This window comes from Centrocercus urophasianus, unplaced genomic scaffold, assembly GCF_019232065.1.
Source record: "Centrocercus urophasianus isolate 14NV4802_14NV808 unplaced genomic scaffold, USGS_Curo_1.0 seq_10, whole genome shotgun sequence".
Classification (NCBI taxonomy): Eukaryota; Metazoa; Chordata; class Aves; order Galliformes; family Phasianidae; genus Centrocercus; species Centrocercus urophasianus.
This window is the reverse complement of record NW_024884142.1, coordinates 8,978,167-8,991,571: the sequence shown is the minus strand read 5'-3', so window position 1 is coordinate 8,991,571 and position 13,405 is coordinate 8,978,167. Positions and strand designations below refer to the sequence as shown.

Here is a 13,405-nt window from a genome sequence, read left to right as displayed (position 1 = left end):
ACAAGGTCCAGTGAATCAGGCACAACAGGCAAGAGTCCCTGCCCAGAACCCGGAGCCCTGCCAGCAGCCAGGGGCAGGCCAAGGCTACATTCAGCAGCAAGGCTGGATTTATGTTCTTGCAGTACCCAGCACTTTGCTGGCCTACTCCTGAAAAGCAATTTGCAGAATTCGTATTGCTGTAGAAGTGAGTAGAACCTTCAACACTTGAAATAATTACAAAATACACAAGTCCAAGGGTGGGGGCACAGAAGAAGCTGAGCTCCTTCCTTCAGACAGGCCTGGTTTAGAGCAGCCAGCAGCGCCTGCCGAAATGGCTGCTTCAGCTCCTCCTGCAGGTCTGCCTCTAGCTCAGACAGCAGCATGTGCATCCATCTCTGCTGTTCACATCGGCAAGTTTCCTTAGTGACTGCAAGCATTCACTTATTTTATAAAACATAACTTCCTAAGGGAAATTAAGCTTATGGAATCCCTCTTCAATTACATTCCTTCCTAGCGGTTCCTAAACCCAAAAGCCAGTCTCCATCCCAGTTTAATGAAAGTGTAGAGGTAACACAGATATTACAACACACTGTAAAAATAAGTGATTATACGGACTATATAGAAGGAAAGATCCTCCTTCACTCACAGAAAGATTGCCTTCAAAGCCTGCCCCTTGATGCCATTAAATCCATGGAAACGAGCCCTTACATTTGATCTAAGCATAAGGAAAGTTTCAAACGGAGTCTGTTTTCTAGTTAGATATCTAAATCAGTCAAGTTTGAGACACACACAAAGAAAAAAAAAGGAGAGGGGGAGGGAGAGAGGAGGAAGTGATATCAAACCTCACTCAATTCTATGACTCTTGGAGATACTTCTTGTCTGAAGGGAAGATAGCCTGTTGTCTTCATTTGATTCTAGGAACTATGACATACAGATACTTAGGTCTTAAAAACTGCATTTGTCTTTCAAGCTGAGATTGATACAGCAAATGGGTATCTCCTACAACCTGAAGAATACCTTCTTCATTCCTCATCTTCACAGCCGAAAGTCAACCTCCTTCATTCAGACCCAAGGAAAGAAACTGAAGGACAAAGCATGGCCCATGACTTCAGGCATTTTCTCTTCCCCACCATTACACTGTCCTATCTTCTCAGTACTACAGCCCAAGTTTTAGCTACAGTTAAAAGTGTTTTAAAAATAGTGGGAGAAGCTTTTTGAAAAGTACTTTAACCTTTAAGGCTACAACATAACAGGTCTCAGGTACTAAATCCTGATAGATAGCTTTTTCCTTGAGTCAGGAGGAAGCAGTGACCAAGTGTGTCCAAATTAACTTGAACAAGGAGGGACTAAAGACGGGTGATTAGCCTAATAAAAGATTTCACGCCACTGATGTGTTCCAAAATAAGGGAAAAAACTCAAATAGAAGAATCTAATCAGTGAAATATGACCTGTACTTTTGGAGAGCTAGAGGTTAAGGAGTTGGCATATTTAAAATAGGTTCAAGTATATCCATATACGTATGGAACCACCAGCCTCTCAGAGGTCGGTGCCTTTCCCCTAATGCTTTTTCACATCTTCTCAGTGCCTGTGTCACACTCTTGCAAGCTTTCAGAAAGGCACTGCAGACTTCTTTTAATTGATAGAAAATACACATGGAAAAGGGGAAAAGATGCTTTTAAAACCTCTTCAGGGAGAGGACTTTGAAGAATCATCAAGTCCAACCTTATCTAAACTAAGATAAACGCGTTCAATGCTTTTGAGGCAGTTGTATTTGCCCATGGGGACAGAGGCCCCAGATCATAGCTGTTCCCTACCTGCTACACACTGGAGATAAAGACACCTCATTTCATCAGTATGCCACTGTAGGGAATTTATGAATTTTTCTAACTTTCCTCTAGGGATGATGAGAAATGTTTTCTCCTGTTCTAAAGCAGCATACTTCTGCAATGGTTGCATCTTCTAGTTGCTACCAAATCACACAGTGGGGATTAGAGAAAATGGGTTTTATCGAACATTTGTGAGAGAAGTGAAATTATCTGGCCTTTCAGCAGCTACAACTCAGTTTTCTCATCTGTAAAGAAATAAGCCTGCGTTCCTTCTGTGCACAAGAATTTTGTAAATCGCTGCTAACAAAAATTATCTCCATTGATCTAGATCATGAGGAAGTTGCATCTGTTCATTCCTCTTCAGGAGATCAAACCATAAAGGTAAATCACCATCTTTGGGTATATACCAATATCCTTCCCCACAGGTTTTATTAAAGGCTGTTATGGTACTATCAGGCTTTCTCACTACAACAGCACAATATTTACCATTATATCTTGGTATTAACCCAGCTTAGTAGTTAATCTGCTTGAGTCTACCCACTTTTACATTTGCATGAAAAACTGGCTATTAAGTGACTCATTTATAATGCTTAAATAAATATGATATTAACTAAGAATACTTAAGCATGAAGATCATATCACAAGCCCTGTTGAAACCACAGCAAGATTTGAGGTTCAGAAGTGGATCACCTGAGTTTAAATGCACTCTGTTAATGAAATATGTGAAGGCCTGAAGAAGACACAGACTTTCCATAACAGTTTTAGTTGTTACCAGCACGCTGGCAGCAAATAGGCACTGGTATCAGCTAAGTAAAATTGCAGAGAAATTACAAAAAAAAAGCAAAAAAAATCAGAAATTTTGACATAATCAAACATGGGCCCCAAACAACACAAGTCTTAGGAGCTGAGAAATACAATGTAATTCCATAAAATTTTAATGGCATGTAGAGTAATTAAAGTGATTCGGTAGCAGCTACAATAGCTATGCTGTCACTAACACAAGAGGGAGCACTTTAAAAAAGGATGTACAAAATATAGACCAAGAGGCAACTGACAGAGAGAAGCTCTAAGACTCCTGAAGAAAGCATTGCAATTAAAATTAACCAATCAAAACAACAACAAATAAAGAAACACCATACCACCACAGCATTCCTGCTGAATATGGGAAGTGTTTGCCTTTGAGAAAAGGAGAAGGCAAAGCATCAAGTTAACTGAAAATCAAGATGGAATGTTTGCAGCAATCTAAGCATGAAGCATTCCTCAATACTTTTGCAGCATTACATTATCTGAGCACAGCTAATAAAGCCAGCACTGCTATCAGAATAGCAGGTACTGCAATTTGGATGGGATTGCTCATTAGATGTGAATGAACATGAAATTTGCCTTTTTTTCTTTCAAATTACTTTGCTTAATAACCACCCCAAGTGTGTGCTGCACTGCTTTGACAGTAAGAAGGTGATAGCAAAAGATAATTAAGACCACTGCAACTAACATAGTAACATGTAAGTTTCTCCAGTATTACTTTTCTTCTTCCTTATCTCTTTTTCCTGTGTGTTTCATCCACTCATTAAGATATCATCTCCTGAGGGACCACATGGAACAAAGAATATACTTCCACAATTTTGGGAGGAAAATAAACTTTAATAGCCAATTTGCAAATCCACAACACTATACAGTAGTACAAAAGCAATATGAGGAGAAACAGCATCAAACAATCCTCCTGTTGTCCTCATATGCAGCTGCTGGAGCAAAATAAATGTGGGAGACCCAAAACACTGCTGTAAGACTAGCACATAACTGTATCTCTTGGTGCATGATTGAAAAAGAAAAGGCAGAACTTAAAAAAATTCAAACAAAATAAAACAGAAATACCTTATCAGCTGCATATTCAGTGTACTCTATCTCCTTTTAGCTCTCACAGTAAATGCAGTGCTGTAACAGATCAGTATCAATGTCTGCTCTATTGCTTTTAAAAATGGAGGGCGCCAGATCCATCAGGACATAATAATTACAGAAAAGCAAGCTGTGTTCCTGAAACAGTGCACTTAAGCATCAGCAACTACAGAGTTGAAAACCAAGGCATGAGTGATAGCAGAAGGGTGTCTAAAGGAACAGCAAAGTTTATTTTCTGGTGGTCAGAAAGCACGTGAGAGATAAGCCTTCAGGAGCCAAGAAGCTGACAGAAGAGCATTATGCTTCTGGTTTCTTACCTGTGTCCAGCCAGTTTTCTGGACAAATGCAACACAGCAATATGGAGGAAATTTGGAAGAATTACATCTGCCTTACTATACGACTATTACATATAAGAAGTGACTGTTTATGGCTTTTGTTTTTTTAATCTTCAATTTAGTTTGAGTTAGAGAAATGAGGTTGGAAGAAGCCATGAACATGTTTGCCCATTTAAATAGCAAATATCCAGCCTAATATTCCCAGATTTTGGTGACCAAATCTCTTGGTGCTTTAAAAATAAGTATGTTGTGAGCTCCAGAACTTCCTTGGGTTATGAATGTGAACAATTGAAGAGACTCTTTGTTTAAGACTCATTAAGCACTGGCGTTAAAAACAAGCTGTCAAAGCACATACAGGTCAGTGAGATTAGATGTTGATACGGGTCCTTCCTTCCTGTAAAGATCTCCCAGCTCCTGCAGAATTGCAGTAAAATGAGTGATACTCATCTGCAGCTATGTGGGTTGTGAGCAAAAGAGGGGGAGCTCCATGTGTGTGATAGCATCTTCCAGCCCAAGCTGGTCTGTCATTGTTAGGCTGGGACTGAGACTGAGTCCTGCTGCACCCTAGCTCCTCTGAGCAGGAGTTTGGAAAGCAAGGGGGTCCACTCAGAACCTCATGACTCAACAAAAAGGGCTTCTGGATGATTTCCTTTGATCCTGTCCTCTATGCAGAGAATAACCAAGTGTACCTTGCCATCAAAGCTTGTTAAACAGCTATCTTACTTATCATTAAACTTTGTTAAACCAACTTCTATCAAAAAAATATATTGTTGCCATCTCAAAACAGAAGAGTTAAGCAGTGACAGTATCTTTCTCCTTTGATCAACTTTTTGCACCTTGTAATTGCAAAAATTTCTCTATTTAACAGCATCTGCTAGCTGGAAATTTCTCATGCAAGTAGAATTCTTCATTTTTAGCTTTCTGAAACTAACTGCAGCCAATCAGCCTATTTCTGAAATAGCTGCAGTGCACCTTTCCTTCCCCAAAACATGCCAGTTTTAAATTCGATGAAGAGGTACTTCATTCAGAAAAGTTCCTTTTTTTATCCCTTTAACTCTGTCAGCAGCCTAACATTACACAAATAAATCTAAATCTTGCCAGAAAGAACGAATATGGACAAAAGCAGTCTCTGAACTTTTCTCTCTGAACAAAAACTTCTCTGCCTTTAAAATATGTGTGATAGTCAGCAAGAAATACAAATATAACATACTATTTAATTTTGTTAGTGTTCATTTCAGTAGCAGGAACATGTAAGAAGACAAGAATTACCAAGGGCTTATCTTTAAAACACAAAACGCACAGACTAAATTTATGTAGGTGTAAATTTCTGACCCATGCAACCTTCTGAAAAGCTAGCATTACAGATCAAACCCAAATTGTTCCTATGAAACTTGCATACAATTTTCCTCTTGTAAAAGTCCACAATAAATGCACAGAGTTGTAACTTCCAGAACTATTTATTTACAGAAGTGCTGGTGTTCAACTTGGGATCAAGGATATTCACTAAGAGCAGACAGAGTCTTTATTATGCAGTGTGAGTGAGTGCCCTTACACCCAATTCTTTCCAGGATCTTCAAATGTAATACTGAAACCAGCTGAGCACAGTGAGCAGGCTGCCAGGAAAAGATCAAGTGCAGGAGACTTGCCTTTATCACAAAACCAACCTAACCACAGCTACAGCCCCGACATTTACTAAGATCTTCCAATGCAGCAATGTCTGATTTTTTATTTTCATTACTTTTCCTTAGATATACTGGTAAAAATCAAGGAGAGGGCAAAAAAACCCAAAAAGTAAATGGTGATGAATTTAGCCAAGCTGAAGTGGCTAAAGGCTCAGATTGCCATTAATTAATCTGTACAGTGATTTTCAACATTACCTCCTCGTTAAGCCGTACGTCTCTTAAAATATTTTCCAGTGGAAGCAAGGATCTTTGTGTAGTGAACAAAAGCCCATTGGCAGCAGGCTTCTTTTCATTGTTTTCTCTTGACAGATCCCTTGCAGGCTGTGCATGCTTAAAAATCATTGATTTAATACAACCTCAGTCTCCCTTGTACATGTTTTTTAATCATCTCCTGAGATAAGACTCAAAGATGCTCCTGAATTTACACTGGTCTCATCATGCTGCCACTGTGCTCTTAGCTGTGATCATCCAACTCAAGAACTCTGATAACTGCAAATGCAACCAGAGAGAGAGCTTTCCACTGTATTCCCACAAGCTGACAGAGATTCTAAAGGATCTCTGATGTGGAATCAGTAGGGAAAAAAATTTCATGATAGATACACAGAATTCAACTTATCTCAAACAAATTCAGACTTCAAATAATCTGGACTTTCTAATAAAATACAGGTGGTATGTGTTAATTTAAGGACACCTCAGAACAGAAAGGACATTGAGGTGCTGGAGCAGGTCCAAAGAAGAGCAACAAGGCTTGGGAAAGGCTTGGAGAATATGCTCTGCAAGGAGAGACTGAAGGAACTGGGGCTGATAAGCTGGGAAAAAGGAGGCTGAGGGGAAACCTTATTGATCTCTCCCAGTATCCGAAAGGTGCTTACAACAAGAGAGGGGCTGGTCTCTTCTCACTGGTGACAGGACAAGGGGAAATGGCCATAAGTTGTGCCAGGGTAAGTTTAGATTGGATATCAGGAAAAACTTCTTTACAGAAAGGGTTGTTAAGCACTGGAATAGGCTCCCCAGGGAGGTGGTTGAGTCACCATCCCTGGATGTGTTTTAAAACCATTTGGATGTGGTGCTCAGGGACATGATTTAGCGGAGGGTCGTGAGAGTTAGGGTAGTACGGTTAGGTCATGGTTGGACTTGATGATCTTTAAGGTCTTTTCCAACCTGAGCAATTCTATGATTCTATGATTCTAAGTAGGTAAAAAAATCTTGTGCAGTTCATAGTTAAAGAACAAAGCTGACTAAATGAAACATTTGTTTCAAGACCATCAGAAACACTCCCATGCTTGTCCTATAACTCAACTCCACTACTTGTGCAGGTATCTGGAAATCTGGAATAGCTCATTCCTTTAGCAAAATAATAGGAGGAAGCATTTACTTTTGATAATAGAATTATTACTGCTTCAGAATAAGCTGTTTCCTCTAACCTGGGCACTCTGTACTCTGATTATAGCTTGCAAAACTAATACTTGCGAATATGTTTTCTCTGAAGTTTGACATCAGCTTTTCCACCATTTTAGACATCAGCTAGACATATCTAGCATTGCTCATTCATTTTCATTCATTCAAGTATTCATACAAGAAGTGCTTTCCAGACTTTTCATATCTGTGAACGTTACAGCCTGCAGGCTTCTCTAGGCTTACCAGAATTCAAACAATTAACAACAGCACTAAAGCCTGTACACACATAGAATTTATGTTGTTTAAAGCAACAGGTGCTCAGCAACTGAGATCACAGTGTACTGCTACCACCAATCTCTCAACAGTGACCTCTGAGTTTTGAAATTATTTGGCTAATGCTCAGAATCTACAGCCCAGCACAAGAATGTCAGTTGGATTTAGGAAAAAAAAAGGAAAAAAAAAAAGGAAAATTTAAGACAGCTTAAAGAAATCTTACCATCATGAATCTCAAATGCCAAACTAGTGATCTTCTGTGTAATTATCATCATTGGACTGTTACAAGAAAGGAAGAAAGAACAGTTTAGAAAAAAAATCAGATTTTCTTTGACATGTAAACATCAAGGAAAATGTTACACAAATAGCCAGGTTAATTACTCTCTAGTGGAAGACTTCCAATAGAAGGTATGTTTTCCGAGCTCAAAACATGACACCATTTTCAAGCTATGAAAATAATTTACTCCTTAGATACTGTATTTGATAAACCATGCCTTTTAATGCTGCAGTAGGTCCCACAAACACAGCCAGTGCTCCACATTTACTTTCTAATAGCACTGTTTATTTTCTTTTCTCTTAGTGGGAAGAGTAAGGGAAAAAGGGCAGTATGAACAACTATATGCATTATGAATTACAGCAGCAGTAAACAAAGGACAATAAGAATACCAAAGTTGAGCAGCAGCATTACTTATTTAGATACTCAGAGCATTTTTCACTATTTCTACTAATAGCTGGACCTACGCTTAATTTTTCCATCTACAATTATTATGTGCTTCAAGTAAACATAAGCGTTAAAACTAAAACCTAGCACAATTATGCTGACTCCAATGGAATTCAGTTCGTATTGAATTTCCTACATTTTATTGGATCATAAACTGTCCAAGAGATTCTTGACTGGGTATGTAACTCAGCTTTAACTGCTCTGGAAAACAGAAAAGTTCACTAAGAAATGGTACCATCTCCACTGTACCTAAGTTTCCATCTGATGTAAACCTCAGCACTTCTAACCCCTAACAGGGGTAGGGAAGACTAAAGCATAAAACGAGCGTAACCAGAATTCAACCAGAAACCAGTTCTTAAATATATTTTATTTGCTTAGTAGTACGTGAGCTGGAAACACAATAACAAAAACAGAGAAAAATGATCACCCTGTAGCCATCAAGTCCTCCTCTACTGACAAGTCTTATCCCAGATGGTTCAGCCTGCCAAATGATATTTTTTACGTTTCAAGTTATTTCAAAGCACAATGTATTTTCAGTTCTCAAATGCAATCAGGGAAAAACTAACCCCCTGTATTGCCAGCGTCCCCAAAAATCCTGTTATCAAGGCTTGAGTGACAGGGGAGGATCAACAAGGGAAAAAATAAATGAGAACAGACATTGTGGAATATTCTCTCTAGTCTCTTTTCAGCATCTGAGCTGAAGAGTCGCCTGGTGCTGTCACAGATCTCCAGCTGATTCTGAACAAAACAGGTTTTCCTTCTGTAAATGGATATGTGAATGGATGGAGCCCAGGAGAAGCTCAGACAGACCTTACAATAATTCTAGCTGACACATGTCATTGTTATCATAGCAGCTATTGATATTTTTTCTTTCTAAAATGGCTCTTCCAGTACCTTCAGAGATGTGACTGAGGAGCAACAGTCTAGAGACTAAAAGAGGAAGAGCCCTTTCTGGAACAGTGTGGCAGAATATCAGTTTTCATTTCCCTTGTAGCTACTGGCAGAAGGGCAAGCAAGCTGTGGAAGGCTTGCAGGCAGCTGGGGTCTGTTAGTACTGAAGCCAGAATCACAATGGCACCTCCAACACGAGGTCAAATTTCATTGGCAGATTGTCTGGACTTGGACACTTCAGATGGGCAAGATGGGTTACGAGAAATATCTAAATTCATTCAAAGCTCTTTCAAGGCTAACCTCTGTATGAAGCTGTGCCAGCTTCTTTGGTACCAAGAAAGAACTGCTGGTGCTGGGATTCACCAGCTGGTTAGGGCATTTTTGTTAATTTTGAGTTCAACCTCTTTCTCTGCAAATAGGGAAAACTGAGGGAAAATAGCCTCTTTCAGTTCAAATTGCAGCATGCAGTTCTCCTGTTTTGGAAGCAAGTCCTGTCTCAGGTCTCAAGGGAGCAGATGCAGTTTATGCCGGAGATTTAACACAATATGCATACACCAAGCTTGCAGGCATGAAAGGGTCGTTTGAACAGAGCAGCTCTATCCAGAGCACAGACTTCATGAAGCTCTGGACACGTTTAGACCTGGCAGAAATCGGAGCTAACATCAAAGACAGCTGCTATCAGAGCAATACAGTCACATTTGAAGAACGGTGTGCTCAGGCTACTATTAATAGTTTTAGGGCAATAACAGGCAAATACAATTACAATGCTTCCCAAGTGAGCTCAGAGCTTTGGTTGATGCAAGGCTGTACCGTTTGGTCCTTAAGTGATCTGTAAAGGACAGCATTTGGATCATGATTCCACTCTTAATGGTGAAATTCAGTTCAGCATCTGTAAATCTAGCTTTGTGCATCTGTATGCATATATCTTTGTTACAATCTCTCATTATAGTCAGCAGAAATCTAGACAAGACAGTCAGGGGCAAGTGATCCAGTTCACATCAAGGTAGACACTCAGTGGAGGGTCAGCTGAAGTTCCCTCCAGGCTCTGCTGTCTGCACTGGTTAGATCTCCTCTGATGAGAACGGGAAGGATGAACTTAACTGTAAAAGCTACAGGCTTCAGCCTACAAGGTAGTTTTGGGGCTCTTACCAATGAAGACTGAGAAGTGACAAGGCAAACACAACTCTGCTACACAGTACAGCAATACTGAACTACAAACACCAATGCCATTCCCACTACTCCTGAGAAGTATTTAATGCTTCTGCTGTTGCTGTTTTTAAACAGACTTGCACACACGCCTCTTTTTTTTTTTTCCCAAAATGCTCCTTTAGATCAAAGGCCTACCAGGAGCAAACAGTCATAGGAAATGATGTGCTTCGTTTCTGTCTGTAGTACTGACAAGAATCACCAATATTTTTCATTTTTGCCTCACCTTTTTTATTATATTTTGCTCACATATGGCTCTAACCAAATATAGATTAAGCTCCTCATATAAAAAGAGAACATAAACAGGCATAGTTTTCTAGTTCCAAGGGTGCCTCTTTCCTTGGCCTTTCCTTTCTGGAACACATAGAATAAAACCCACAAGAGAGAAAAGCTAAAAGCTAAATCCCTTAAAACATTCAGATTTAACTCATAGCATGGCATCAGGTTACAGACATATACAAGTATGTAAGGCACAACTCAGCTTTCATCACATTGCCGTGGGTGGGAAAGGAAAAAATAAACAACAAAGATGCAGCATCACACAGGAAGATAAGATGGAGAGATTTTTTTTTGTCCTTACCCAGAAAAATCAGCAGAATACTGTCCATAATCAAAGATATAGACTCTAGTAATTTGGCACACAGTGAGGTATCCCAAAGCAAAAACAAAGCAATACCTGACAGGGGTAAAAAACAAAAAGCATTTTAATTAAAAACGTTTCTCCACCAAGTCAGCAATTTTTAATTAGATTTTAATTCTCAGTAATTTCAAGTGAGTATTTCACAATTTGCACGGGTCAGTACCCCTCCATTCTGACTTCTTCTGTAAGTTTTATTCTACAGAACCATGAAGATTTTTTTCCAAGCATACAGTACTAAATTACAACTGCTATCACCATTATCTTATTTACTGACATGAATGAGACTTGGCATTTGTAATGCAAATGCTGCTGTGAAGAACAGAAGTTCTGTAAAATGAATCTATTATTTTTAGTTCAAAGTGAATTTTTGACTGTACCAGTATGTGAATTTGGCAAATTAAGCAAATTATACATTGAACAACACCTCCATTGATTGTTCTCCTATACGTTATACCACAGACACTGGAAAAGAATATTAATTTTCAAATATACCCATTAAAACACATCTGATTGAAAAGGGAACCGTATGAGTTTACGCCTCCTGTTAAAGCTGATCCTTGCAAGTATAAAAAATACACACAAAGGCAACTTTTGTAAGTATTAAAAATTTAATTTCACATATCATTTTAAGGTCAGGGTCTTTTTCCTCCTATTAGTAAGAGGTAAAATGCTGACTATTTCCACACAGATCACGAAGCATTCACAATAATGAAATCAAGCACACCACTCTGATGTTCAGTCCCTACAGCAGACTATGCTGTACAATCAAAATCCAATTAAACTGAACATTTTCTTGTATCACATGGAAAATGAGAGCTAGGACTGTATGAAGGTGACACAGTGAGGGGCACTCCAGGAGGAGTCTGGGACACGCTTTTCCTTTCTTTCTCAAACTAATATTTTAGCACAAGTGTTTACGTAATGAAGTCTGAAGTCTTAGAAACTATTCTTCAAGCTGAAAGTGATACCTGTTTTTGCCATAAAGAACACTTGCAGGTTCACCTTTAAGAACTGCTTTAGATTCAAACTACACAATATTTTAAGATGTCCAGCTTTCAGGACAGAGAACCATTTCCGACCTCACATGCCGTGCATCAGAAGCGGTGTAAATCCACGTTTGCTTGCTTGTTTAAAGCTTTAGGTTGCCTGCTTTAGCAATAAATAACATTTTTCTGTTTTCATCCATTTTAATAATCCAGAAAATATCAAATTGAGTGGCTGAATGGCACAAAAATGTGCATAATAGAAATGAAACAAAATTAAGCAACATTTGATTCTTTATACTATTGAACTATTTCAGCAAGGAAAAAAGTTGACACAGTTAAGAAGTGGACCACAGATATCAGGAGCATTATACACTGCACAACAAGTTAGAAAGTAGCTTCTTCTTGAGATATTGTAAGAAAAGCTGCTTCCTCTACATGACAGAAATTGCACAGGTTTCATATGAGTGATGACTGGTCTGCTCAGATGTAACTCCCAGCCATTTCATTAGCTAAAATTCAACATGATTTTCAGTGTTACCAGCCTTTTTTTTTTTCTTTTTTTTCTTTTCTTTTTTTTTTTTTTTAAGATTTCCTGACTAAATAATCCCCAACAAAAATAACAGAATGTTTTGGGTTGGAACCCTCCCAAAGATACTACACAAAATAAATAAATATAAATAAAACAAGAACAATTTAAATATTGTTGTTTTCTCTAAGAAAATCTCATTTTCTCCTTAATGGCAACATGATATATTTACTAACAGCAGTCTATTCACTGCATATTGCCTAAAACAAACAGAATTTCACACATGACACCAACTGCAGCTTTCCTACCTCACAATGACCCCCACAGCAGCAGGGCTCACCACATAGGACAAGGAACCATGCCATACATGGTCCTATGATTCTGTGAGACATCAATGGGTTGGGCACATCCCGTCAGACAAACAAAAACAGTCACCAGTATCTACCTCCGAATGTTTTACCTTGTAACACTTCTACGCTACGTTCTTAACAAAACATGCAGACTTTCTTTTGCAGAAAAGCTGCAGTTGAAAAATTACTAAATCCTCATAATTCCACATCTCTAACCCCAGGTGTTTCACGAAATATGCCCAGAAGTGGGCTGACAATATCTGTAGCGAAAACAAATAGTTTAAACCAAGTTGCAGTCAGAGAATCATAGAAGGCTTGAGTTGGAGGAGACTCACAGCCCACCCGCCCAACCCCTGCCATGGGCTGGCTGCCCCCCACCACCTCAGGCTGCCCAGGGCCCACCCAACCTGGCTTTGAGCAGCTGCAGGGATGGGGCACCCACAGCTCTCTGGGCAGCTGTGCCAGGGCCTCACCCCCTCTGAGTGAGGGTGCTGAGCAGACTGAGGCAATGATGCTACTCGTTTATGGAATACTAAAACATACGAGACAGTGTTACGGTTACTTGCGGTTGGCTATGGTATTGCTTAAATGCCTTGCAACTTCAATTACAAACTAACCTTCTACAATAAAATGAACTGTCTTGGCAAACAACTGAAGAGCAGTGGGTATTGTATACTTGAATTTCAGTAATGCTTTGGA

General features: G+C 39.2%; 1 protein-coding gene across 2 annotated transcripts in view; it reads right to left on the bottom strand.

The window, feature by feature from the left end:
- Nucleotides 1–13,405, bottom strand: part of MBOAT2 (membrane bound O-acyltransferase domain containing 2) — a 90,588-nt gene that overhangs the window by 23,140 nt on the left and 54,043 nt on the right. For both annotated transcript variants that reach the window (XM_042813428.1, XM_042813437.1), the window contains 2 exons: nucleotides 10,785–10,880; nucleotides 7,610–7,665 (listed from right to left, as the gene is read on the bottom strand). In XM_042813428.1, the coding sequence (XP_042669362.1) occupies nucleotides 7,610–7,665; nucleotides 10,785–10,880 (152 nt within the window). The remainder of the gene's footprint in view (nucleotides 1–7,609; nucleotides 7,666–10,784; nucleotides 10,881–13,405) is intronic.